General features: G+C 39.5%; 1 protein-coding gene across 1 annotated transcript; it reads left to right on the top strand.

Annotated features, from left to right (window-relative positions):
- Positions 1-1,542: 1,542 nt before the first annotated feature.
- On the top strand, positions 1,543-27,698 carry LOC120246950 (syndecan binding protein). The gene is made up of 6 exons (XM_039254608.1): positions 1,543-1,645; positions 19,043-19,108; positions 25,309-25,387; positions 26,586-26,695; positions 26,821-26,832; positions 27,537-27,698. The coding sequence occupies exons 2-6, from the start codon at positions 19,058-19,060 to the stop codon at positions 27,696-27,698; spliced, it is 414 nt and encodes a 137-aa protein (XP_039110539.1). The 5' UTR covers positions 1,543-1,645; positions 19,043-19,057.

Here is a 27,698-nt window from a genome sequence, read left to right as displayed (position 1 = left end):
TTCATCTATTTTTCTAGTCTTTTGACGATACTACACTGTCCTGATTACTGTAGCTTTACAGTAAGTTTTGATATCACGCACTGTCAGACCTGTGACTCTTCCTCTTCTTTGATATTATTGGCTCTCCTGGGACTTTTGTCTTTCCATAAAAACTTTAGGATTAGCTTGTTGATGTCCAAAAAATAACTTGCTGTGACTCTGACATCATATCAAATTTACTGAGTTGGGAAACACTGAAATCTTACAATATTCAATCTTCCCATTCACAAACATGGAAAATATTTCCGTCTATTTGGATCTTCTTTCATCAGAATTTTATAGTTCTCCTCATATAGATTTTGTACGCATTATGTTAGATTTACACCCAAGTATTTCATTTTTTGTGCTAGTGTAAGTGATATGATGTCTAATTTCAAATCCCAATTGTTCATTGCTGTAAAACATAAAAGCAATAGGCTTTTGTGCATATTAACCTTGTATCCTGCAGGTTTGTTATAATTGCTTACGTTTTAGGGGGTTTCCTTGGTTAATTTTTCAAATTTTCTACATAATCATGTCACGTGTTTATTATTACGAAACAGATAGATTTCCTCCTTACCAATCTATTGCCTCATTATTTTTAAATGTGTTTCATTAGCTAGACCATAAACTCTCTGAGGGCAAGTTTTCTCTCCTTTACTGACCAACTCTTTTATGCTCAGATTTTTATTAGTTTTACCAGAGATGAAAGTATTGTGGCACTAAATAACTTGGCTAGCAATAAAACGCTTCTAGGTTAATGCTATGTTGCCAAGTACTCTGCTCCTCTACGGGAATACGGCAGGTAACTTGGTGCCTCAGTTTCTCCGTCGCTAACAGGGATTAGTTCCGTACAGACTGATGTAATTGATGGACTGAAGACCACAGACGGCAGGTTCTTTGGACAGTGCCCGGAACACCGCCCTCAGGACACACGGTTTTTAGTCCCTGCATTCAGGTACGGGTTTCCACCTTCACGCAGCGCCACACACAACCGTGAACGCCACTGAACTTTCGCTCAGACGGACAAAGAGTAAGAAAAGCCAGAGAAAGAAGCGGTAACAAGGAGGGCAGGCGTTGCGAAGGGTAAACGGAAGCGAAGCTTCTAAGCCTGTGAGCGGCGAGGTGAGGCGAGCGGGGAGAGACGAGCAGGACTCCGGCGGCGGAAGCCCACACGGCGCCGGCCAGGACGTCTCCAAACGGTGCGTTCTCTTCAGGACGCCGTCCGGACTGGAGGCGACGCGAACCAAACGCGCTGAGCGCGACGGACGCAGCAGACAGCAGGGGGCCCCGGTCCCCGCCGCTCTGCCCGTCGGGACGGTGAAGGCGGGAAGCGTAATCCGCCGCAGCGGGTGGGCCGCCGGACGCGCCCGCGTCCCCGCGGGAGCCCGAGCAGCCCCCGCCGCGCCCCGCGCCCCGCCCCCCGCCGCAGCCCCGTTACCATAGGAACTGGACCACCTGACCAGGGGCCGCGCGCCTGCGCGGGCGGAAGGCGGGGGCGGCACCGTGACGCGCCTCGCGGGCGGTCCTCGGGCGCGCGCCGCTCTGCTCTCTCCGCGTCTCGGAAGTCGCTGCCAGTTACCGAGGCGGCGGCGACGAAGACGACGAGCGGGTCCTTGTGGGCCAGGTGAGCAGCCTGGGTGGGGAGAGACGGGTGCCCGAGCCGCGTCCCGGGCGCCGGCACTGGGCGCGGGGCCGAGGGGGGCCCCGGGTCACCTAGCGGAGAGCGTCTGGGTCACGGCGGTTTTCGAGAATCGGCGGCGCCGCCCTCCCCTCAGGGGTCCCCGCGCCCCTCCTTCCGCCCCGCGGGGCCCGGGGCGAAAGTTTGCGCGGGCGGCGCGCTCTGCCTTGCCCGGGACCCGGTCGGTCTCGGGGCTCCGCCTGCGAGCGGGGCGAGGGGGCGGGGGTCGGTGGGGGGCTGGCCGGCGGCGGCGGGGTTAGGGACGAGCCCTTGAGGCCCGGCCGGCTCGGCGACGCCGCCTGCGCTCGGGCTGCGGGTTCTGGTCCCTCCTGGCCGAGCTCCCTGGGGACCGGGGCGGGCCGAGCCGGGCTGTGGACTGTACTCGGTCACCTTCCTGGGTGGCTGGGTCGGAACGCCCTGGATGTCGGAGGAGGAAGGAGGTGTTGGTTGAGGGGGGCCGGGCCTTGACTTTGTGGAAGGGGGCGGGGAGAGGTTAGGCGCCGCGCGTATTTCTGGAGAAGTTGGAGGAACGGGAGAAACGTTCCAGCTGGGTGTGTTCGGAGGGAGCCAGCCCTCGAGACGGCATGACTCATAGTTTTCATTTGAGGATTTCCTTGTAATAACGGGAAAGTGAGGGATCTGTGGATGTGGAAAGTTTCCTGTGCGCTAAAGTGGAGTTAATTAATCGTGGAGCCTTCCCGCCTGCCGGTTTTCGGAAGGGATTTCTAGGATGTCTCGTCTGCGTGTACTGTCTGCACACGCGTTTATCGTGATCTCGTTCCTTGTGCAAGCACACGGCTGTGGTTTACCAAATTCTCAACATCTGTTTGTTTGGGGGGGCACCTGGGTGTGTCAGCCCGTTAATCGTGGGACACCTGATTTGCGCTCAGGTCGTGATCTCTGTTGGTGGGAACAAGCCCCTGGCCCTGCTGCGTGCGGACGGCGGGGAGGCTGCTTGGGATTCTCCCTCCCCCTCTCTCTGCCCCTCCCCCACTTGGGCACTCCTTGCTCTTCTTCCTAAATAAATACATTAATTAAACTTAAAAATTTTTAAATCTGCTTGTTAGAGAAAACAGTTGATCAAAAAGGAAAAAGTTACCTTGACAGCAGCTGCGGGCTGTTAGCTGTCTCTCCAGTATATGTAAGCGATTAGTTCAGATTTTTCCAATCTTTAGCTTTTCTGTTGAGGGCAAACAGTAAAGAAGTTTTGTTTTGTTTTGTTTTTAATATTTTCTGTTACCCATTTAGTTCTAACAGCTTTTGTTCGTTAAATAGTACGTAAATATTATGGATCAAGTGGTTTTTGCCCCAGAATGAAATGCTCGGGGAATAGTCCGTTAAAATCCAGATTTAACTTTGACAACGTTAATTTTTAGTTATTTTGAGCATTAAAAGGATATAAAAGTCATGACCAGAAGAGGATGAACTTACTAGGAGTTGGCAGTTGAATGTACTCTTTAATAGAGCCCTTCCTTAAATTAAACATGAGTCAGCTAGTTTCTTTCCTGTTTTTGCCAGATTTAGGTACCGTTTTTAGGTGGTAAATGCCAAGATTTTCTTTAAAAAAAAAAAGTGTCCCCTGAACTACTTTATTTTTAAAAGATTATTTTGAGAGAGACAGACATTGTGAGTGGGAGAGGGGCAGAGGGAGGTGGAAGAGAATCCCAAGCGGACCCTGCACCGCCAGCACAGAGCCCAGGTCAGGGCCTGAAACCACGAAACTGAAATCGTGGCCTGAGTTGAAACCAAGAGTCAAAACTTTAACCAGCTGAGCCACCCAGGGGCCCCTTTTCTTGAGCTTTCGATTATAGCCATTCTGATAGGTGGTAGGTGATGTCGTAGTTTTGATTTGCACTTCCCTATTGAGAGTGATGTGGACTGTCTTTTCATGGGTCTGATGGCCATCTGGAAGTCTCGGTTGGAGAAACGTCTGTTCACGTCTTTTGTCCATTTTTTTAATCGGATCATTTGTTCTTTGGGCTTTGAGTTGTATGAGTTCTTTATGTGTTTTGGATACTAATTTTTTTTTTTATCAGATCTGTCATTTGCAAATATCTTTTCCCATTCAATAGGTTGCCTTTTAGTTTTGTTGATCATTTCTTATGCTGTACAAAGACTCTTTGTTTTGATATAGTCCGGATAGTTAATTTTTGCTTTCGGTTCCTTTGCCTCTGGAGACGTATCTAGAAAAATATTGCTATAGCCCATGTTAGAAACCATTACTGCTTGGGCTGTCTTCTAGGATTTTTATGGTTCAAGTCTCACATTTAGGTCTTTAATCCGTTTTGAGTTTATTTTGTGTGTGTGGTGTAAGAAAGTGATTCCGTTTCATTCTTTAGAATGTGTCTGATCAGTTTTCCCTCAGTACTTGTTTTTTGTTTTTGTTTTTACAGCAGCTGTCCTAATGGGTGTGAGGTGGTATCTCCTCGTTTTGATTTGCATTTTTGTAATGATTAATGATGTTGAGCATCTTTGCATGTGTTTATGGCCATTCTTGTATCTTATTTGTAGAAATGTCTCTTGAAGCCCTTTGCTAGTTTTGTTGGCTTTTTGTTGAGTTTTAGTAGTTCTCTAAATATTCTTGGTATTAATCCCTTACCGGATATATGATTTACAAATATTTTCTCGCATTTTATGTGTTGGCTTTTTTGCTCTGTTGATGGCATCTTTTGATGTACAAAATCTTAAAAGTTCATGAAGTCTGATGTGTATATTTTCTTTTGTTACCTGTGCCTTGATATCATGTCCAGAAAATTACTGCCATATCCAAATTCATGAGTCTTTTGTCCTATGTTTTCTTCTAAGAGTTTTATTGTTTTAGTTCTTAAATTTAGGTCCTTTATCCATTTTGAGTTAATTTTTGTAAATGGTGTTAGGTAAGGATTCACCTTTATGCATTAGCACACAGAGATCTAATTTTCCCAGCACCATTTGTTGAAAAGTCTTTTACTCAGTGAATGATCTTCGCACTCTTGTCAAAAATCTTATGACCATATATTTGAAGGTTTATTTCTAGGCTTTCTATTCATTTCCATTGATCTGTATGCTATTTTGCTGATACCCTGCTGTTTTGATTACTGTAGCCTTATAGTAAGTTTTGAAATCAGGAAGTGTGTCTTCACTTTTGTCCTTTTTCAAGATTGTTTTGGATATTTGAGTCCCTTGAGATTCCATATGAATGTTAGGATGGGTTTTTCTATTCCTGAAAAATATTCATTTGTGATTTTGATAGGGATTGCATTAAATCTTGAGATCACTTTGGATGATATTGACATTTTAAGAATATTAAGTCTACCAATCCATGAACATGGGATGTGTTTCATTTTATTTATATCCTCTTTGATTTCTTTCAGCAGTGTTTTGTAGTTTTCATTGTACAGTCTTTCATCTCTTGATTGACAAATTAATTAAATTGCTAAGTATTTTATTCTTTTTGATGCTATTGTAAGACAATAACAATCTTCAGATTGTTCATTTTTCATGTATAGGAATGTAGATAATTTTTGTGCAGTGACTGTATCTTGCTACATTGCTGAATTTATTCTAACAGCTTTTTCTTGTGTGTGGAGTCTTTAGAGGTTTTTATACCCTACACATATACATCATATAATATGCACAGATCATTTTCCTTCTTTTTCAGTTTGGATGCCTTTTATTTCTTATTTTTGTCTAATTGCTGTCCTAGAACTTCCAGTACTATGTTGAATAGAAATGGAAAAAGTGGGTTTCCTTGCCTTGTTCCTCATCTCAGAGGAAAAACATTCAGTCTTTCACCACTGACTATGGTGTTTGGTGTTGGGTTTTCATGTATGGCTTTTAATAATGGATGTAGTTTTCTTCTATTCCTAATTTGGTGAGTGTTTTTATCAGGAAAGCCTGTCGAATTTTATCAAATTTTTTTTTTTTTTTTTACTGCATCAGTTGAGATGATCATGTTTTTTTTTTTCTCCTCATTTTGTTGATGTGACCTATTACATTCATTAGTTTTGGTATGTTGAACCATCCTTGGATTCCAAGAAAAAAAATCCCACTTATTGAAAGGTGTATAATCCTTTAATGTGCTGTTGAATTTCATTTGCTTGTATTTTGAGGATTTTTGCATCAGTTTTCATAAGGAATGTTGGTCTGTAGTTTTCTTTTTTGGAGTGACTGTCTGGCTTTGATATCAAATTAATGATGTCCTCAGAGAATGAGTTAAGAAGTGTTTCCTTCTCTTCAGTTTTGAGAAGGACTGGATTTCCTTTTTAAATGTTTAGAATTCACCAATGAAGCTTCAGGGTTAGGGCTTTTATTTGTTGAGAGATATGAGATTACTGATTTAGTCTTCTCACCTGTTACAGGTATATTCAAATTTTGAATTTAATTGTGATTTAGTTTTGGTAGGCTTTTATTTTTGCAGAATCAATGTTAATAGTCCCATTTTTTGATTTTAGTATTTTGAGTTTTCTCTGTTTTTTAGTCTGTCTAGCAAAAGGTTTGTAAGTTTTGTTGATTTTCTTCAAAGAACCAACTTTCTGGTTCATTGATTTTTTTTCTTTTCCCCCTCCCATTTTTTGAGTTCTCTAGTTCACTTATCTCTATTCTGATCTTTATGATTTCTTTACTTCTGCTAGCTTTGGGTTTAGTTTGTACTTCTTTTTTTAGTTCTTTAAGTTCCCTCTGACTTGTAACACATATGTTAGTATATTTTATACACTGCTCTAAATCAGTTAATGATATTTTAGACCTCTTTCAATGTTAACGTATATATAGAACTTCCTCCTTAGAAGTCTTTTGCTAATGCAGTTGATGCTTCAATGAATAAGTTTTTACATAAGTCATTCTTTATATGCAAATATTTTTGTGGACTGAAGACGTGAAGTGGTATTGCACTCTGTTCATAATTTTGGTAGATACTGCAAATTTCTGTCTGGAAATTGCCCTAGTTTACACTTCCACTAATAATGTATGAGTGTATCTCACTTGATTTTAGCCACAAGACTGAGAAGCAATGTATCAGTGTTTCCCAGAACCTTACTATCAGAGTGTTGTCAGACTTCGGATTTTTGCCAATCCAACAAGTCAGATATGTAACCCTATGGGTAAGAAAAAAGTATTCTACATAACAGTAGACTTTATATGGCCACATTTCACAGTGGCTTATCATGAGAATCTCCTTGGATAATTATTAAAAAGAAGAGTTCCTAAGTCCTCCCATGGTCTGCGTCAGCCTGGGAAGCTCTTTTTACCTATTGCCCAGGTAATTCCATCTGATGATTAACCAAGTTCGAGAACCATCACTCTATAGCCATTAAGGACTTTATCAGAGTGAGTTCATTGACACCATTTATGAACCATATATAATACTTATTAATCCTCAGTGTACTGTAGTACATGGTCATCGCCATTTACCATCTAAGCCCAATGCACACTTCTTTTATTTTTTATATTTTAGTTCACCTTATGAAAAATTTGTAGAAGTAAAAGCAAAGGGACAGTGAAGCACAGTTTTACCAGAAACACGATTTTGCTAACAACTGGACATAAGAAACCCACATTTTATTCTAAATTTTCCTGGATTTGAAAGCATATAAAGCTGAAATGGGCAGCATCTTTTGGAATACAACCAATTGCTCATCAACTATCATGCATGAAATTAGCATGTGTCCATCTTATAAATATTGTTTCCATTTCAATATGTATGTGATATGTTCTAGCTTATCATTACTTTTGGTTCTCCTTCATGAAGTTTGTTGTCAAAACAATACTGATTCTAGATCCTAAATACATCTCTGATAGATTCTTTCATTGCCATCTGGTAATTTTTGTATTTGCATTCTCAAAATGCAGTACTTTTGCAAATATTAATGTCCCGTTATTTTATTGAGAGGAAGACCATCTTTGTTCTATATTTGCAGAGAATTTTCATTTATACTTTATATTATAACATCAATCAGGATAATTAATCTGTTGAATTTTATAAAGTTTCTCTACATTAGTTTCCTTCTAGTCATCTTTGTTTAAACACCAACCTTCATTTGGCCATTTAAAAGCCATATCAAGTAAATTTTGGTGCACAGATATAAAAGAGTTAAAAGATGGCAATATTTTAGTAAAACTAACTGAGTGACAAGTCACATTTCTTTATTAGAGGTATATGTTTACTTATTCTTAAATTTGAAGAATTGCTGTTAGGATATTGTCATCTGAAAACTCATGGTCTGTGATTTGCTTATATGATCAATTTCCTCCTTACTATAAGAGTCTATAGTACAGCTCCTTGTCACTTTGTGTTGTCTTCTGATTTGTCTAATAAATATCTTCCTCCTTCAGTTTCCTGCTCTTTTCCATCATGGGTGAAAAGTGAAAAATCCAAAGTGTTCAAGGAATACTTTTTTTAGAAAATAAGCTACAAATGTGGTGTCTAAAGAGTATATATATTTTTGAAAGAGGATGCAATACTTGGGCCAATACAAACTGAAGGATGAAAGAGTGCAGTTATTTTACTACTGCATCATTCTAGGTGATCTTACTTTTTATTACTTCAGCATAGTGGGGGATAACTGGTGAATTCTGATGAAATAATTTGTAGATTGATGAAATAGGTGTTTTAAGACAGGAAAATAAATTCACTAAAATCAGTTCACTAAAGAATAGATGTTAGTTTTATTAAAAAGTCCATGTGAGCCCTTATTAAATTTATAAGATAGAGTGATTTTCCTCCATTTAAAGGTTTTTCTTCCTCTTTGTTCTTTATAAGATCTGCATGAAACAAAAAAAGTCACTAAATAGAACTAGAAAAAAGGAACTCAGAAATTAAAATTGGGTCCATTGGACCCTGATGGTACACAGTGTTGAGGGCAGATTTCTGAACCCAACTCCAGACTTGACTGTTTCACTTTCTGGGCTAGGAATCTGGGATCTTTGTTAACATTTCTAGTTTATCATTAATGGACTTTAAACTTGAAGAAATGCTGGGTTAGGACCTTAAGCTGATTTTTATTTGCTGTTTTATGGTATTATAGTAGTCTCACCTTAATCTGCATGTTCAGGTGTGGTCTGGAAACAGATGATTCTTCTCTGATGTATTATCAGAAGGTCTGTAGTCGCCTAACATTAGGTCACAATGCCTGTGTCATTCACCTCACCTCATCCATTTTGTTACCTAACATCATAAGAAGGGTGAGTACAGTGCAAAGGATATTTAGAGAGCGAGAACACATTCATGTCAGTTTTGCAGTATGTTTTTATAATTGTTTTATTGTTAATTTCTTAGTGTGCTTGAGACTTTGTCATAGGTATATATGTGTAGGAAAGAGTGTGCTACATATAGCTTCAGTACTATAACTAGTTCACATATCCACCGGGGGTCTTGGAATGTGTCCCTTGTGGATAAGGGGCTGTAAGTGTACTTTAGGTGACTTTACTGATGTGCATTTGTTGTTTCTTGTGGTAATTAAAAATGTTTTGTACCATATTTTATTTTACAGTAATTGTAAGCTAATTAGGCTACTTCTATGTTTAAATAAGGGAATAGTTTGATATGCTGCCTTCCTATGAAAATAACTTATGGGACTAGAACATTCAAGGCCTTTGCTGTTGGCGAGTTCCAGGAATATAGTTTGTGGTGGCAGATATTTAAGAAACAAATGGGTTCTAAAAATTTGTTCCTTGCTTACAAGAAAGAGACTTTGTTGATACACTGTATCATACACTAAGTTGAGACCCTGGAAAGCAACTTAAGTTGGTGGCAGAGCTGAGACTTAAGACTTGGCTCCCCCCCCAACTATATTTTTTAATTTAAAAAAATTTTAAAGTTCAGATGCAGTAGACATATGTCATCGTTAGTTTCAGGTGTGTAAAATAATGATTCTATATTTGTACATAATGTGAAATGATCACAATAAGTCTGATTAACAGCCACCACTACACGTAGTTTTTTCCCCTTGTGGTGAGAGCTTTTAAGATTCACTCTTTTAGCAACTTTCAAATATGCAGTATAGCATTATTAGCTTCAATCATCATCCTGTACATCACATCTTCAGGACTTAACTTATTTTGTGCCTTTTGACTCCCTTCACCCATTTTGCTCATCCCTTACCTCCCCCCGCCTCTGGCAACTATCAGTCTGTTCTCTGTATCAATGAGGTTGTTGTTGTTGTTGTTTAGATTCCACATATAATCAAGATGATATGATTATTCACTTTGACTTTTTTCTTTCATGTAGCATAATGCCTAAAAGGTCTGTCTGTGTTATTGCAAATAGTAAGATGTCCTATTTTTTATGGCTGCCACATATCCATTGTGTGTTTGTGTGTCTTACATTTTCTTTTCCATTCCTCTACTCATGAATGACAAGATTTCCTTCTCTGTTATGGCTGAAAATATTCCGTTGTGTACATATACCACATTTTCTTTACCTATTCACCCACTTATGGACACTTACGTAGCTTCTGTATTTTGACTTTTAAATAGTGCTTCTTTGAACATGGAGGTACAGATATCTTTTTATGTTGGTATTTGTGTTCAGGTGTATACTCACAGGTGGAATTGGTGAATCATGTGGTAATTCTGTTTTTAATTTTTTGAGAAACCTCTGTACTGTTTTCAACCGTGGTTGCACCAATTTATGTTCCCACCAATGATGCACAAGGGTTTCTTTTTCTCCATATCTTCACTAACACTTATTTCTTGTCATTTTGATAATAGCCATTCTAACAGGTGGAGACGATATCTCATTGTAGTTTTGATTTGCAGCTCCCCGATGATTAATCATGTTGAGCACCTTTTCATATACTTGTTGGCCATTTGTGTGTCATCTCTGGGATAATGTTTATTCAAGTCCTTTGCCCATTTTTTAATCAGGTGTGTGTGTGTGTGTGTGTGTGTGTGTGTGTTGTATGAGTTCTTTATTTTGGATATTAACTTATCAAATATATGACATGAAAATATTTTCTCCCATTTTGTAGGTTGCCTTTTTGATTGTTGATTGTTATCTTTGCTCTGAAGTTTTTAGTTTTCTTCCCACTTATTTATTTTTGTATTCTTGCCTTTGCTCTTTGCTTTTGGTGTTACATCCAAAAAATCATCATCAAGATGAATGTAAAGGAGCTTAACATCTATATATTAAAAAAAAATCTTTTCCTAATGTTTATTTTTAAGAGAGAGAGAGAGCGCGCACAAATGGGGAAGGGACAGAGAGAGAGAGAAGGAGACACAGAATCCAAAGCAGGGTCTAGGCTCTGAGCTGTCAGCACAGAGCCCTACGTGGAGCTCGAACTCAAGAACCACATGATCATAACCTGAGCCAAAGTCGGATGCTTAATCGACTAAGCCACCCAGGTGCCCCTAACACCCATATTTTTTTTTTCCTACAGGCTTTCAGGACTTATGTTCAAGTCTTTAATCCATTTTTAGTTGATTTTTTGTATGATATAAAATACTGGTCCAATTTCATTGTTCTGCTATGTGTCTTTCAGTTTCCTTAGCACCATTCATTAAAGAGACTGTCTTTTCTCCATTGTGTGTTCTTGGCTTCTTTGTCATGAGTTAATTGACCATGGGTTTATTTCTGGGCTCTTTTTTCTGTTCTATTTCTCCATGTGTCTGTTTTTATGCTAATAGTGTACTGTTTTGGTCACTATAGCTTTGTAATGTAATTTGAAATGTGGAAATGGGGAAACCTCCAGTGTTCTTGTTCTTTCAGGATTACTTTGGCGTTTTGGAATCTTTTGTGCTTCCATACAGATTTTAGGATTACTTATTCTGGTTCGTTGAAATGCTGTTGGAATTTTTATAGAGATTCTGTTAAATCTGTAGATTGCTTTGGGAAATGTGGACATTTAGCAATATTCTTTCAGTCTATGAGCACAGAATATCTTTTCATTTATTTGTATCATTTTCCATTTCTTTCATCATTGTCTTATATTTTCAGTATATAGGTCTTTCACCTAATTTTTAGTTTCTTAGTGTATAGAAATGCAAGTGATTTTTGTTTATTAATTTTTTTTATACTGTAACTCTACTGGACTTGTTTATTCGGACAGTTTTTTGATGGAGTCTTTAGGGTTTTTTTTAAATATATAATATGTTACCTACAAATAGAGACAGTTTCAGCTTCTTATTTTCCAATTTTGATGGCTTTTTTTCCCTTGCCGAATTGTTCTTGCTAGGACTTTCAATACTGTATTGAATAAAAGTGGCAAGTGAGCATCCTTATCTTTACATTTTTACTCCCCCCATTTTATATTTTTGATGTCATAATTTACATTTATCTATTATTATACTTATATTTTTATTTTTTTAGCATTCATAATAGCCTTGTAAGTGATTACAGCTTTATAGCTTTAGATTATTCAGAATTTTACAATATATTTACTTTTACAAGTGAGATTCATACTTACATTTTCCTATAATTAGCTCCTTTTGGTTTCTTGTTAGATTGATCTAGTGGTGATGAACTACATTAGCTTTTGCTTGTCTGCAAAACCTGTTTTCTCTCCCTCAAATCTATAGGACAGTTCTGGTAAGTAGAGTATTCTTGGTGGCATTTTTTTTTCTTTTAGCACTTTATATTATGCCACTCTCTCTGGCCTACAAAGTTGCTGCTGAAAAGCTCTGTTCGTAGTCTTACGGGGACGCCCTTGTACATAACAGGTTGTTTTCTCTTGCCACTTTCAAGATTCTTTGTTAACTTTTGACATTTAACTATAATGTGTTTTGGCATGGGTCTCTTTGGGCTCACGTTATTTGGAACTTTTTGGACTTCTGGACTTGGATATCTGTTTCCTTCCCCAGCTTGGGGAAGCTTTTAGCCATTATTTTGTTAGAGAAGTTTTCTGCCCCTTTCTCCCTTCTCCTTTTGGGACCCTCATAATGGGAATGTTGATTTACTTGATGTCCTGTTCATTTCTTAAGCTATCTTCACTTTCTCTTTTCTTTCTTCCTTTCTTCCTTCCTTCCTTTTCTTTGTTTCTCTTTCTCTCTCTTTTTTATTTTCCACTCTGATTGGTTTAGTTCTAGTACTCAAGGTCACGGAATCTTTGTTCTACCTCATTTAGTCTGTTGTCGTGTTCAGTTCTTATGTTTTTCAGTTCTGTGATTTCTACTTGGTACTTTCATGTATTTTGTCTTGAAATTCTCACTTTTTCATCCATTGTTCTCTAGAGCTGGGTGAGCATCAGTATGACTTATTTTGAACTCGATCAGGTGAAGCATTTATCTGTATTTCATTAAGGTCTTCTACTGAGGTTTTATCTTGTTCTCTTACTTGGAACATATTCCATTTTCCTTGACTTTCTGTTGATTTCAGTGATCAGATTAAAAAGCCATCTCTTAGTTTTGAGTGACACTTCACTTTAAGGATGAACCTCATCAGTTAACTCTGATTGAGCTGTTCTTGTCTCTAATAGCTTTTCAGTTGTCCAAATGGCCTACTTTATTCTTAGTTGTTACTGGTAGTTGAGGGTGTGTCAAGATCCTTCAGTGTTCCAAAGGACCTCAGCGAGCACCAGTGGGAAGCTAGACCCTCAGGCAGCAGCTCTTAGTCTGCACATGTGTCCCCTTCGGGAGGAGATTTCTGTGTGCTCATTCTGTGTAGAGCCCTGTGGTGATAGCCAGCTAACTGTTTTTGCTTTTAGCTTTTTTGTATTGTTTTGTTTTTGTCTTTGTTACAGGCCTGTTGGACCTGTGACTGCAGCTTCCGGGCCACCAGTGCCTGCTTAGCCAGGGGTGTGCCAGACCTGTACACTAGCTCCTTTCTTGCAGACACCAGCGACCTGCAGTGAGGCGGAGGGAGAGTTCACACGTGGCATCCAGTGGCCTCCCCAGTCTCTGGAGAGAATTGTAGTCAGTCCTAGGTGTGTGTTTATTTAGAAACCTGTTCTTCAGGTCACAGCTGTGAAGATAAGCTAATAGACTTCTTTCCAAGAAACACCGGGGGTGCACTTATTCCAGTCTGCTGTCTCTGCGTGTGCCCTGGGGAAGAGCGCCTGTTAACAGCTGTTTCTGTTTGTACCAGTCTTACGGGATTCACGAGCTTGAGCCTTGCTGGCCTCCAGAGCCAGGCGGGCAGGGGCGTCTTCTGGGCAGCACCTACAGATGCTAGGGCCCCGGGCCTGCCGCACGGCAGTTTAACAGCAGTTATTCTGCAGTCCCGAATTTTCATCATCCTGAGATTTAGGGTAATAGCTCAGATTAAATAAAGCAAGCAAACGTTATTTTAACTTAAACAGTCACACCATTTTTGAAGATGGAGACCAGGTATGGAGATTGGTTTGATTGAGTGAGGTCAGCAACTCTGAAAATGGCGTGTGTTGCCATTCCCGGGGATATTATCTGGAAGTCCTTACTAATGTGTTTCCTGTTTTATTAACTAGAGTGTTGAAGCGAGAAGGCAGATTAACTAGCTGTTCTGAAATATCCGATATGGCATTTGAATTATGGAGAATTTTAGTCTGCACAAATATAACGACTCCAAGGAAGTTACCCTGACTTGCCCTGACGAGATGGAAAGTCAAATGGGAAACTGGATACTGAGGCAGAAGAGTAGGGTAGTTTTTATTTTTAGATGTTCTAAAAAAAACCCTGGCACTATCCCAAGCTCTGAGAAACCTCTTAGTAGAAACTAATTTTGGGGGTTATTTTCTAAGGCTTAGGATGCAAAGGATCCTTCATTATGCATGGAGAGAGGTCAGAGCCCGTGAGGTTGCATAGAGTGGGCCAACCCTGGTGTAGGGGTAAGTGGAGAACACCAGTTCTTTTCGGGCATCAGACCAGTGCAACAAAGCTGCCATAGTCGGGGATGTTGTGCCAGACTCTTCGAGTAGAACGATGGCAAGATGTTTTGCCTACAAATCTCAGTCAGTAGGATGTGTCCCAGTGGATTCTCAGCTGCAGAGGAGGCCTAGAAACAAAGTTGTGTAGTCATTACAATGATAGTGTGTGAGGGGCCTTTTAAGAGAAAGTGAAATGAGAGTTCACGTACTGATGTAATTAGAATTATTTTCACAATCCCCTTAAATCTCATCATTAGTCATTCTGAAATTCCAACCATACTTGAAAGGATTTTTCAAAGATAGCTTTGTAGTTTTTCAGTAAGAGCTACTTATTTTTGACACTTAACAGTAGATCAAAGATTAACTCAGTCAAGTTAATGGAGCCTTTCAGAAAAGCAATACAAGAATTTGTTATTATCTTGGAAAAATTTTAGCAGTGTGTGTTCAAATATGTAGACTCGCAAGAGAAGGAAATTGTACGTTTCAGTAAATGTTTGAAAGATATCTTTACTGCTATTTTGACAATATTGGTAAAAGTTTAGTAAACATTTGACTTCTTTTAGGATAAGACATCACGCTAGATGAATAAGAAATTAAAGGCCTGGGCCTCAAGAACAGAGATAAACATAAACTAGCCACATAACGAAAGGCAGAGTGAAACTGGTGCCTTGAGACAAACGGTGTCAGACTGAGGTCATCGAAGGGGTCCTCACAGAAGTGGCTCTTGACTGGGATTTGATAGAGGAGTCCTGGAGGGACATTCCGGGAAGAGGAGGCAGCTTTTGCGAAGATACAGGGCACCGGAGTGCCTGACCTGGATGGGGAACAGCAAGTAGTTTGTGGCTGGAAAGTTGTAATGCTTTAAAGGAAGTCATGTGAAATGAGGCCACAAAAATTGTTTGTGAAGGAAAATCATTGAGGAATCTTTTGTATTTTAGAAGAGTGGTGAGAGTTAATTAAGGTCAGCATACTTAGAGCAAACTTGAAACTAAATTTTAGAAAAAGCATAGACAAGGAAAATTTCTGAGGGAGCTCACTGAGTTTCAAAATGTACCACTCATCCAATTCATTTTTCATGAGGAAAAGGGGACCTTGTAGGTGGCCAGCGGCAAAACTAAAAGTAGAAACCAAAAAGAGAAATAGTGCTAGATTAAAAGTCAGCATTTGTTCCAGTAAATTTCGGATGATTTTATGATGTTGATTAAATGGTTGGAAATGTAAATAAAATGTGTTTAAGGGGGAAGCTGCTAGAGAAATGATTTAGTCCCATTTCCCCCTCCCCCCTGGATTAATAGAATTAAGCCATTTTTAAAATTGTGCTTTCTCATGAATTTGTATTTTATTCATAAACTAAGTTCTATTTTTCCCTTAAAAACTATCAGGCCATTTTTATTTATTTTATTTTATTTTTTTATTTTTTATTTATTTATTTATTTTTTTTTAAAGATTTCTTTTTTTTTAATTTTTTTTTAAGGTTTTTTTTATTTATTTCTAGAGAGAGAGAGTGAGCAGGGGAGGGTCAGAGAGAGAGGGAGTCACAGACTGAAACAGGCTCCAGGCTCTGAGCTGGCAGTCAGCACAGAGCCCGACGCGGGGCTCGAACCCACGAACCGTGAGATCATGACCTAAGCGAAAGTCGGACGCTTAACCGACTAAGCCACCCAGGCGCCCCTATCAGGCCATTTTTATTTGGCATTTTATTGGAGCTTCTATCCCAGGAAAATTAGGCAAAAAAAAAAAGAAAGTAATAAAGTACATGTAGAATTTGAATTGACACTTTCCCTAAGATATACAGATGGCCGGTAACCGAGTGGAAAGATGCTGCACATCATTACTGATGGGAGAAATCCAAATCAGAACTAGTGGGACCCGCTCCACACCCGCTAGGGTGGCTGTCGTAGGAAAGACACTAGCAAGCGTTGGCCAAAACAGGAGGAGCCGGTCCCCCCTTACTTGTTGCTGTGGGAGTGGCAGATGGTGCAGGCACTTTGGGGACCAGTTCGACAGCTCCTCAAAAAGTTAACCATCGAATTCCAACGTGACTCGGCAGTTCTACTCTTCTGCGTGTGACAGGGGAATTAAACATCTACATTTACACAAAAATTTAGATGGAAGTGTTCATTAGCATCATTAGCAGCATTGTTCATGATAGTCCAGGCGTTGCTGAGTGATGAACGGATCCCGGAAACATAGCGTGTCCATGCAATGGAATATTACGTAGTCATAAAAAGGAGTGCAGTGTTGGTACTTGCCACAGCATGGTTGAACTTGGAGAGCGTTATTAAGTGAAAGAAAGAAATACAAGAGTCAGCATATTTTGTGGATTCTAAATGAAATGTCCAGAGTAGGCAAATGAAGAAGCAAAAAGTAGATTTTTAATTGCCTAGAGCTGGTGGGGAGGGGGCGAATGGATAGGCATCTAGTTTCTTTTTGAGGTGATGGTAATATTCTAATACTAGATGGTAGGGATGGGGGCACAACTGGAAACATGACAGCTGTAGATTGGATCTTTTAAAAGTGAATTTTATGGTATGTGAAGGATACAGATTTTTAAAAAGTACGGTGGTTCAGCATCCATTCCAGCAGCGGAAATCCTATAGTAATTTAAATAGTGAAAGTTTCATGGACAGAATTATTAACTGTAACCCGGTGAAGGAACAGGAGGCGGTTAGTAAAAAGTAGAGAGAACGCTAATGACTGTCGGAAGAGCAGATTTAATCCGCATCTCCCGACCACAGGCTGGGCTAGCGTGCCTGGGAAGAGGCCGCCCTCTCCCTGCGCCTGAGAGCCGGCCCGCCGGAGCGTGCGGGCGCTGCCCGGGGGATGGGAAGTTGGTTTCTCAAAGGCAGACCTGCTGGCAGTTCTCCCTTAGCAGTGCTGGCTGCTGCCGCAGCTGGAAACTTGTCGCAGGCGAGGCGTGTTAGGGAGAGGTCTTCGTGGGCGGGTGCCTGGCTGGTAGGTGGCAGCAGGCCGGGACACCGCTCAGCACCGTGCTGGGCCTGTGCAGAGGCCAGTGCGGGGGCCAGTGCTGGGCAACTGTGGGGGCCAGTGTGGGGGGGCCAGTACCGGTTCCGTGCACCGCAGGACTCAGCGCTCAAGGAGCTGCTCCCTGCCAAGAGCAAGGTGCTAGAGAAGCAGGCGCTGCGGGAGCCTTGCCTGAGTTTGTCTTGGAACCTGGAAGGGAAACCCTTTCTCCTCCCGTGTATCTCCAGCTCCCTGCACTCACAGCTTAACCCGTGCTTGCTGGCCCCGGAGCCATCCTTAAAGGGGCCGTCTCCATTTTGCAGACCTCAAGGAATGCATGGATTTGGAGAGGGGAGGTGATAAGATGATAGCCAGCTCCAGAATCTCTCATACCTACCCTCTGCCAGTGTAGGATATATTGTTTTGTTGGCTTTAAAAAAGGTACCAGATAGGTATTTCAAAATAGCCAAACAAAATTTTAAAGTACATTTCCTTAGGGGCGCCCGGGTGGCTTAGTCGGTTAAGCGTCCGGCTTTCACTCAGGTCATGATCTCGCGGTTCGTGGGTTCGAGCCCCGCGTCGGGCTCTGTGCTGACTGCCAGCTCAGAGCCTGGAGCCTCTTTCAGAGTCTGTGACTCCCTCTCTCTCTGACCCTCCCCTGCTCATGCTGTCTCTCTCTCTCTCTCCTAGAAATAAAAAAAAAAAAACATTAAAAAAAATTTTTAAAGTACGTTTCCTTGTAATACTTCTAAGGAGCTTTGTTTTAAATTACTAGAAAAAGCAATTCATGGTCACTAAAAACATTGAACAGTGTAGAAACGTTTTAAACGTAAAAACTTTGGGGGGCTCAGTCAGTTAAATATCTGACTTCTGCTCAGGTCATGATCTCATGGTTCCCAAGTTTGAGCCCTGCGTTGGGCTCTGTGCTGGCAGCTGGGAGCCTGGAGTCTGTTTTGGATTCTGTGTCTCCCTCTCTCTGCCCTCTCCTGCTCATGCTCTGTCTCTCTCTCTCTCTCTCTCTCTCTCTCAAAAATAAACATTAAAAACTTTTTTTCATGTAAAAATTTCCATCTTCTTAGTCTCTTAATATTTGTATTATTCACGTGTCCTAAAGATAAAACTATTGTCAGTAATTGCTGTATATTGTTTGTTTTCAACTACGTGTGTGTGTGTGTGTGTGTGTGTGTGTGTGTGTGTGTATTTTTCCTAGTGATGGAGATTCTATAGATACTGCATAGGAACTCTTTTAGGGTTTTGTTAGGATATAATCCTTGCACTTTTGCTGAGCACTTGTGTATGCTAGGTAAGCCACATAAACTCTTTGATTTTTCTAAACTTCTGAAATGGACTTTTCCTGGAAGAGAAATTTAAAATCTGCAGTGGATTTAGTTTGGTGGTAGTAGTAGTAACGGAGGGAGAGATACTTTGATGACCAGTAATCAGTTTTTAGTGTAGGATAGATGTACATATTTTTCCATGTGTTTTACAGTTCAGGTGTTTCTTACTGTGTTAAAAATTTACAGATGTTCATATGTATTGCTGGTGTATATGTTGTTGGGTATGCATATTATATAAATTTCAGTGAAATTTTAATTACAGACATTTATTTTTGTTTTTCCTTTAGAAAAATCCTGCAAAAATGTCTCTGTACCCATCTCTTGAGGACCTGAAGGTAGACAAAGTTATTCAGGTATGTTTAAGTTGTGTATGTACTTTTAAAAAATTGTCATAACATTCTAGTTATAGGTGAAGTGAGCAAAAAACTTAAATAGCAGATGCATTCATTTGTACCGTTTATTAATTGCAGACTAAAAAGGTACAGAAAAACTACGATTCTTTTTTATTTCACTGTGAATTAATGGGCATGGGGTATTCTTTAAAACTGGACGTAAACTCTTTAAAGATAGGTTGATTATAAGACTAAAATTTTAATATTGTATAATTAAGTTGGTAAAATACACTTCAACTCCTTAGACGGTTCGTAGTTTTGTTTAAAGTTAGTACCTTGTTCTCTTGGATCTTCAGATATGACTAATTATTAAAATGATTCTTTGCCTTTTCTTCGAAGTTAAAAATTACAGAAATGGTGAATGCTTTTAAAAGTAGTGTAAAAGCACAATGAAAGTGAAGTGATTTATTTCCTTTTAGGTATAAGTGGCAGACATTTCACGTGTTTGTCCTCTAAATGCATTTCATTAAGTCAAACATTTTTGTAGTACTTGATGTGAGTATTCGTTTTCAAGACCGATGCTTGCGGGACAGGCCCCTGGGTGGCCCAGATAGGCAAGAGCCCATTTCTTGACTTTGGCTCAGGTCATGGTCTCACAGTTCATGAGGTCCAGCCTTGTTTTGGGCTCTGGGCTGACAGAGCAGAGCCTGCTAGGGATTCTCTCTCCCTCGCTCTCTGCCCCTCCCCTGTGTGCGCTCTTCCTCTCTCCCAAAATAAATAAATAAACTTAAAAGAAAATTTTGTTTTTGAATGAGGATCAAGGCTTCTGCTTAAGAAAGTTGGAAATAGGGCTCAATTCTTGATGTTTTTGTAAGTTTTTCTCTTCAACTGGTATAATTTGTAGTATTTAATGAACCTACCTTTGTTGCAGTTTATTTTCAACTTGATCTCTTATAAATAAACTGAATTTGTCAGCTGTTGTTTATTCTTTGAATTTGACAAGGTAAATCAAACTCCCTGTTTTCCTTCGTTAGTCCTAAAACCTTTTTAATAGGATAAATGTGATGAGATTTTTTTGAGTTGTTAATTACTTCAGAACTTCTTATCCTGAAGACCCTTGTTTACATAAGATATACTTCTTAATAATTATCTAACAGACATAAAAATATCTAACAGCAGTTTATTATAGGGGCACCTGGGTAGCTCAGCCGGTTGAACATCTGACTTCCTCAGTTTGGGATCTTGCTGTTTGTGAGTTAGAGCCCTGCATCAGGCCATGTGCTGACAGCTCAGAGCCTGGAGTCTGCTTTAGATTCTATGTCTGCCTACCCCTCCCTCCCTCCCTCCCTCTCTCTCTCTCTCTGCCTGCCCCTCCCCTGCTCCTTATCCACGCGTGCTCGCTCCCTCAAAAATAAATGAACGGTAACAAAAAATTAAAAAGTTTTTACACATTACAAGCCTGTGAGAAGTCTTAAGCAACCTCAAGTATGTAAATGTTTTTTAGGCAAAATGTTGGCCTTTCCAGGGTGAAAACCCCCCAACAATAATAGTAGCAGCCGTATGGCTGGAATTACTTTACAGCAGCAATGGATGGGTAGATATGGGTGGACATCATGAATACATATTTTCCATTATAAATCCACTTAGGATATTAAAATGTGGTTGGTAAAAATCTCTGAAATCTGTTTGGCTGCTAAAGGCTTTGATGCTTCAGTTCTAAGAAGTTTGTTCAGTCATGTAATACTCTATCCCTTCTGTCTTCAGGATTTTGTCAGTATTTTCCTCATATGGTTTTTATTTTTGCAAAATTCCTCTGAACAAGCATACGCTGTTTTTAAAAAGCTTATATCTGAAATATTTAGCCTTTGAGACTAACAAGCCATTAAGACGTTAAAGAGGATATGTAGATGGATCTGAAAGAGTGACTAGTCTGTTTTCATCCTTTTTTGTTAGTTTTTATAGACTTGAGCTCTAACCATAGTTGCCTTTGAGCTGAAGTTTTTGATTTTTAAAAAACAAACAGGAAAGTTGATATTTATAAATGTTTGAGTGGGAAATAAAGAGGGCCATGAACACATCACACCGACCTCTTTAAGGAGAAGCAAATGATAGGGATATTTCCATGAGAAAACCTTTTATGTTCTGAGCAGGAAGCTAGCTGCTCTACGAGAAGGCGAGAAGGCGGGGAGTAAGGAGGGGGCAACATGGGGCTTTACTCTTTCTGCATTTAAGAATATTCCTGCTTTAGGGGCGCCTGGGTGTCTTAGTCGGTTAAGCGTCCGACTTTCGCTTAGGTCATGATCTCGTGGTTCGTGGGTTCGAGCCCCGCGTCGGGCTCTGTGCTGACTGCCAGCTCGGAGCCTGGAGCCTGTTTCGGAGTCTGTGTCTCCCTCTCTCTCTGACCCTCCCCTGCTCACGCTGTCTCTCTCTCCCCTAGAAATAAATAAAAAACATTAAAAAAAAATTAAAAAAAAAAAAAAAAAGAATATTCCTGCTTTAGCCACAGTAGTCCTGGGCTGGTCTTCTCTTGTTTCATTTTCTAGGAGAGACACAGGTTTATTTTTGTGCTTGAGGTGCCGCTGCAGAGGCAGCGTTTATATCCTGATCTCCATACACGCTCTGCACGAAGCAAAGCTGAGTTGCAGCAGCGAGCCAGCAGTCCAGACCTTGTGAGCTGTTTTCCCGGAGCCGTTAGGCTGTTGTTCTTCGCATCGTATCAGCCCTCAGTCTCTGTCCATCATGAATCCCTAACAGGGGTCTCTGGTTGTTACATCTGCACACAACGGGCTTTTAAGAGACAGCAATACAGAGATCCAGTGCTCCTCAATCTCAGGCGGGGGCTGCAGGTTGACACTCGGGGCTGCACGTGCGTGCCCTGGAAGTGACTCTTTGGGGACCCCATTCCTTTTTTATTTAATAGTTTGAGATTTCCAGTAAGTGTGAAATAATTTGCTACGTTTAATGGCTTATATAGTCTTTAGGCCGTTGATGTACCATCTTTCTTTTGTTTTATTTTTATTAGAGGTTATATAATAATGAAGTACATAACTGTTAGCAGAGAGCTTTTTCTCTATAATTTCACTCATTTCAGTATTCTTTGGAATTTCACTCATTTCAGTATTCCTTGGATAAGATCAAAAGGAATGAGTACAAGAATAGAAAATAATAACAAATGTAAAATGAACAATATTTTTAAACATTAAGAAAATTATTTTTAAAAGTTTATATGAGAGTGAGGGAGGGCAGAGAGAGGGAGAGTCAGTCCCAAGCAGGTGCCATGCTCAGCATGGAGCCTGACACAGGCTCATGAGATCATGAAAAAGAACAAGTTTTATAAAATAGGGGTGCCTTGCTCACCAAGTTAAGTGTCTGACTTTACTCAGGTCATGATCTCCTGGCTCATGAGTTCGAGCCCAGTGTTGGGCTCTCACCCAAACTGGAGCAGCTTTGGATTCTGTGTCTCCCTCTTTCTCTGCCCCTTCCCTGCTCACACTCTCTCTCTCTCCTTCAAAAATAAACAAACATTAAAAATTTTTTAAAAAATTAGTAATTCTATTTTTAGAGCAGTTTTAAGTTCACAGCAGAATGGAAGGTTACAGAGGGTTAGCCTGTAATGAACTCCCCCCCCCCCCCCCCCCCCCCCACATACATAGAGCACATCTTCCCCCTCTAACCGTATCCTCGCTTGCATGGTACATTTATTATAATTGATTAGCATACAGGGACACAGTGTTACCACTCAGAGTCTATAGTTCATTTACGTTAGGGTTCAGTCTTGGTGTTATATACTTGGTGTTGTTTTGACAAATGTGTCATAACATAGCTGCCATGGTATTGTCCAGAATTTAGTGTCCTACAGAATTCTTTATTGTAAAATATGGCCCTAAAAATTCTTACCTGTTCCTCTCTTCCTCCCCACTTATCCCTGGCAACTGCTGGTCTTTTTATTGCCTCCGTAGTTTGCCTTTTCCAGAATGTTATACATTTGAAATCACACTGTTTTCAGACTTTTCAGGTTGGTTTCTTTCACTTAGTAATAATGCATTTAAGCTTCTTCCTCCATGCCTTTTCATGGCTTGATAGTTCATTTCCTTTGAGTGCTGAAAAACACTGTTTTTCCTTAGAGAAGTAGTCCACTGGCTCCTAGCTCATTTTGGCTGATAGCTGGTGAAAGAACCCTGAAAATTCAACATACATTGAGTTTGTGGACTACTATATAAAATTATAGAGATTATTATTGCATTTTATTTCAGTTTAGAATGTGACAGATGGTAAACAAGTAATACTAAAGTATGCAATAACATGCATATCAAAACATTTGCTACCCGAGTGAGTGAAGTACCCTCCAACACTTTTCTAGGCTGTACTTATTTAAATTAAGCTTCCATCACTCCAATCATCTTTGTGACTACTCTTGGCATTAATTTCAGGGTTAGGTATAAAACTTCATTTTTTTTATTACTTTTTTAAAAAATTTTTTAAAATGTTTTTTATTTATTTCCTGAGAGAGAGACAGTTCGAGCAAGGGAGGGTCAGAGAGAGGGAGACACAGAATCTGAAACAGGCTCCAGGCTCTGAGCAGCTGTCAGCACAGAGCCCGATGCAGGGCTCAAACCCATGAACCATGAGATCATGACCTGAGCTGAAGTCAGACACTTAACTGACTGAGCCACCCAGGCACCCCTTTTATTACTTTTTAATGTTTATTTTTATGAGAGAGACAGAGCATGAGAGGGAGAGGGTCAGAGAGACAGAGGGAGACACAGAATCAGAAGCAGGTTCCAGGCTCTCAGCTGTCAGCACAGAGGCCAATGCAGGGCTCGAACTCTTGAGCCATGAGATCATGACCTGAGCTGAAGATGGATGCTTAACCTACTTAACTGACTGAGCCACCTGGAGCCCCCTAAACTTCATTATTTAACCCCCAAATTTCCAATTAAGTAAAAAGTGATATTAGAGATGGACCATATAACCTTGGAAAGAGCCCAGATGTCCATCAACTGATGAATGGATAAAGAGGATCTATAATGGAATATTACTCGGCAGTCAAAAAGAATGAAATCTTGTCATTTGCAGTGTATTATGCTAAGCAAAATTAGAGAAAGACTAATATCCTATGACTTCACTCATGTGGAATTTAGGATACGAAACAGATGAACATAAGGGAAGGGAAGCAAAAATAATATTAAAACAGAGAGGAAGACAAACCATAAGAGACTCTTAAATACAGAGAACAAATGGGCTTGCTGGCGGGGTTGTGGGTAGGGGTTGGGCTACATGAGCAAGGGGCATTGAGGAGGGCACTTGTTGGGAGGAGCATTAGGTGTTATATGTAGAGGATGAATCACTGGATTCTACTCCTGAAATCACTGTTGTACCGTATGCTAGCTAACTTCAACATACATTAAAATAAGTAAATTAAAAAAAAAAAAAAAGATGGGCCACACAACTATACAATCTTGTCTCTAAATATACATGGCGATTTCAGAAAGTCAGATCTGTATTGGAAAAAGGAATACTTTCTGTGACCTGGGCTGTGAGGCAGCCCGAGAGGACTTCCTGGCATACTTGAGCATCAGCATTTTGATAAAGACATGCATTGCAAAATGACTTTGACAAGTTTGTGTAAAAGTTATAAATTATACTATTTTAATCACTAAGTATGCCTTTTTCATACTTTTAGTAATAATTTTGTATTTAGCACAGTGTATCCCCCTCCTTATAGTTTCTAAAATGAAGATCATTTCAGTGGGATATGCCAAAATGGCAAAATATTAGCAACTTAAGAGTATTTAAATTTTTAGGTGTTTTTCTGATGTGACTTTCTGTATAATAAGGTTGAGCTTTTTCTACAGGTAAAATAATTTTGTAGTTAATAAAAAGAGTAATAAAAGTATAAAATATGTAGCCATATATTTTATAATGCATTTTGAAAATACTAATTTATTTGCAACAGCACTGTGAAATATTGGTTATATGGCACTTATTCCATTTTATATGATAATGTTAAAATATTCAGAATATGAAATGTATTTTAGATTTGCAGGTTTCCTTTCAAAAATACATTGCTGAAGTATTTGAAATTAAACTTTATTGAATAAGAGTTAAATGTTTTAGTTTCTTTTTGGAAGTACTCAATTTAACTTATAAATTATATAAGAATTTTAATTAAGAATATATATATATATATAGCATTGTTAGAATCTTCCTTTCTTTTTCAGGCTCAAACTGCCTTTTCTGCAAACCCTGCCAATCCAGCAATTTTGGCTGAGGCTTCTGCTCCCATTTCTCAAGATGGAAGTAGGTTTATACTTTGGGTTCGTTTTTCTTGAACAGAAACATGTTTAAGCCTTCTTTTACTGAAACAGCAGATCCAAAAATTTTTTTAAACTGTAGCATAATATGTGGTTCAAGTTCCAGTAACAGAAAAAAATGTTTACTTCAGAATATAATCCTTTAATAAAGAAAGTGAACTAGGAATATGAAGATAGGTCTTATAATTTAATCAAAATTAAATGGATTAAGTTAAATCTCAGCCCTGTAAATCCCTAATTTATGACTGATTCATTTATGAAAAAACAGTATATGTGAACTGTGCCCCGTGCTACTGCTCTTGAACTTCATGAACTGTCCTCCATCTTTGTGGGGTTTGAAATTTCCAACCGACACATTTTGGGAAAGTGTGCCAAATTGTGGAACCTCTGCGAGGTCTGTATATAATTCTCATTGGTTCCTTTTCCTTCTGAGTTTATAGAGATTTAGGACAGGGCCCCTAAATAGTACGACTTAAAATAAAAAAGGAGTATTAAATAGGTTTTTGTAGTCATTTGTGTTATAACTCCTTATAGCATTGTTTCTTCTAGAAAATTCATTTTAAGTGACAAACCTTGTAAAAAAGAACTTAAGGAAATGTACCTAACTTTGCTACTAAGTTAAATACTATTTAATATATTGTTCCTATTTAATATATTAATATATTGTTCCTAAGATTTCATTAGAATGTGGTTAGTTTTTTTAAATTCTCTGACACTAAATACATTTTTAAGCTTTTTTTTTTATTGTAGTGCAGAAGAATCATTTCAAAACAGTGTTTATTAAATGAGTTGTAAACTAGCTGGCTCGACAATAAACATTTTAGTCAGTTCTGAGGTGGGGATCAGTTGTATGCTAACGAAATTCTTAAATAGGTTTATTTTAAGAAGAAAAGGCAAGATAATTTATTTGGAAAAATTACTTCCACTCATCACTATTTAGAAATCTGAGGTTATTTCAGTCCAAATGTATTTATATTTTATGACTTTTCACCTTAAACTTTTTCTGTATTTCCCATTTCTAATTATCATTACAGAGACAAGGAGATGATTTGCCAAACTGCTAATTTAAATTCATTATAGTCTGTAAATTAAATGTAGTTTTTAAACACAAGTAGAAGCCCATAGTAACAGTTTTCATTTTAAACATTCTGATGCCTTTTTCCTTATTCCTTCATTTATGTTAGATCTCTACCCTAAACTGTATCCGGAGCTCTCTCAGTACATGGGGCTGAGTTTAAATGAAGAAGAAGTCCGTGCAAATATGGCCTTGGTCCCTGGAGCATCAGTTCAGGGGGTATGTATAGTGTAATTAATTTTGAATTGTATAAAATCATATCATAGGCATAGACAAAAGCTCTCCTCTTCTGGCCAACTCACAAATTTGTAACTTCAGCCTTGACCTCTCTTCTCTAATTTTAGATTGCCTTCTGGGTACCGCTTCTTACATGATCTACTTTCATCCTTTTCCTGCTTTCCTAGCTTATGAAGAGTGCAAACTTCAGATGCCTTTGACTAGTCCATTCTCCTTAGTCTTCTGCATTTAGTCAGCTCCTAAGACCTAGTGATTTTGTCTTCACCATGATTGTTGTATTCACTTTACCCACTCCAGTGCTACTGTAACCCTGTTCAGGGTACTTCTAACCCACATTGTTGCAGTCGTCTCTTAACTTTCTCTAGTGACTTCTATCAGACAGTACTAAGCTGCTGCTAGAGTCATCTTTCTGAAGTACAGATCCGTCATATCTTTTTGGCCATGATCTTCTAACACTCTGAAGTCTAAAGCTCCCTGTAATAAGACCCCAAACTCTAGGTTAAATATAATGTATCTCATAGCCTCTTATTAAGGTCCTTGGTGTAAGGCCATAGCACTGAATAGCGCTTATTATAATTATAGTTAACGCACAAAGACAGGGTCCGTGTCTGTGTTGTTGCCATAACCCCAGTACTTAATATAGTACCTGGCATTTATTTATTTACCAAACACTTATTGAAAACTTGCTTGGATCAGTCAGAGCCCATTTGGTAGACAGTAGATCTCTCAACAGAAAATAAGAAGTTAGACAAAGAAGTTGAAGACTTGAAAAACGCGGGCATGGAACAGAGATGTAATTGCAGAAACGAGTTGCTGCTTCTAGGACTGGGGCTACAGGGAGGAGTTTGGAGTTTTCAGGACCAAACGAGCTTGGGGGAAGGGCCCTTGGCGCTGGGCCTCGGGCCTGGGAGGAGAGGACATTGCCGTCAGTGCTGGTTCTTCGGAGGGGCTGCGGCGGCGAGGCTGGTTCTGGGAGTGGCAGTAA

The sequence above is a fragment of the Hyaena hyaena genome, unplaced genomic scaffold (assembly GCF_003009895.1).
Source record: "Hyaena hyaena isolate Hyena2069 unplaced genomic scaffold, ASM300989v1 scaffold_495, whole genome shotgun sequence".
Classification (NCBI taxonomy): domain Eukaryota; kingdom Metazoa; phylum Chordata; class Mammalia; order Carnivora; family Hyaenidae; genus Hyaena; species Hyaena hyaena.
The sequence above is the reverse complement of the archived record's forward strand: the minus strand, read 5'-3'. Positions and strand labels throughout refer to the sequence as shown.

Coding starts and splice junctions, on each gene's coding strand:
- LOC120246950 (XM_039254608.1), top strand. CDS start 19,058: ATGTCTCTGTACCCATCTCTTGAGGACCTGAAGGTAGACAAAGTTATT. Junction 19,109..25,308: donor AGGTAGACAAAGTTATTCAG/GTATGTTTAAGT, acceptor TTTCTTTTTCAG/GCTCAAACTGCCTTTTCTGC. Junction 25,388..26,585: donor TCCCATTTCTCAAGATGGAA/GTAGGTTTATAC, acceptor CATTTATGTTAG/ATCTCTACCCTAAACTGTAT.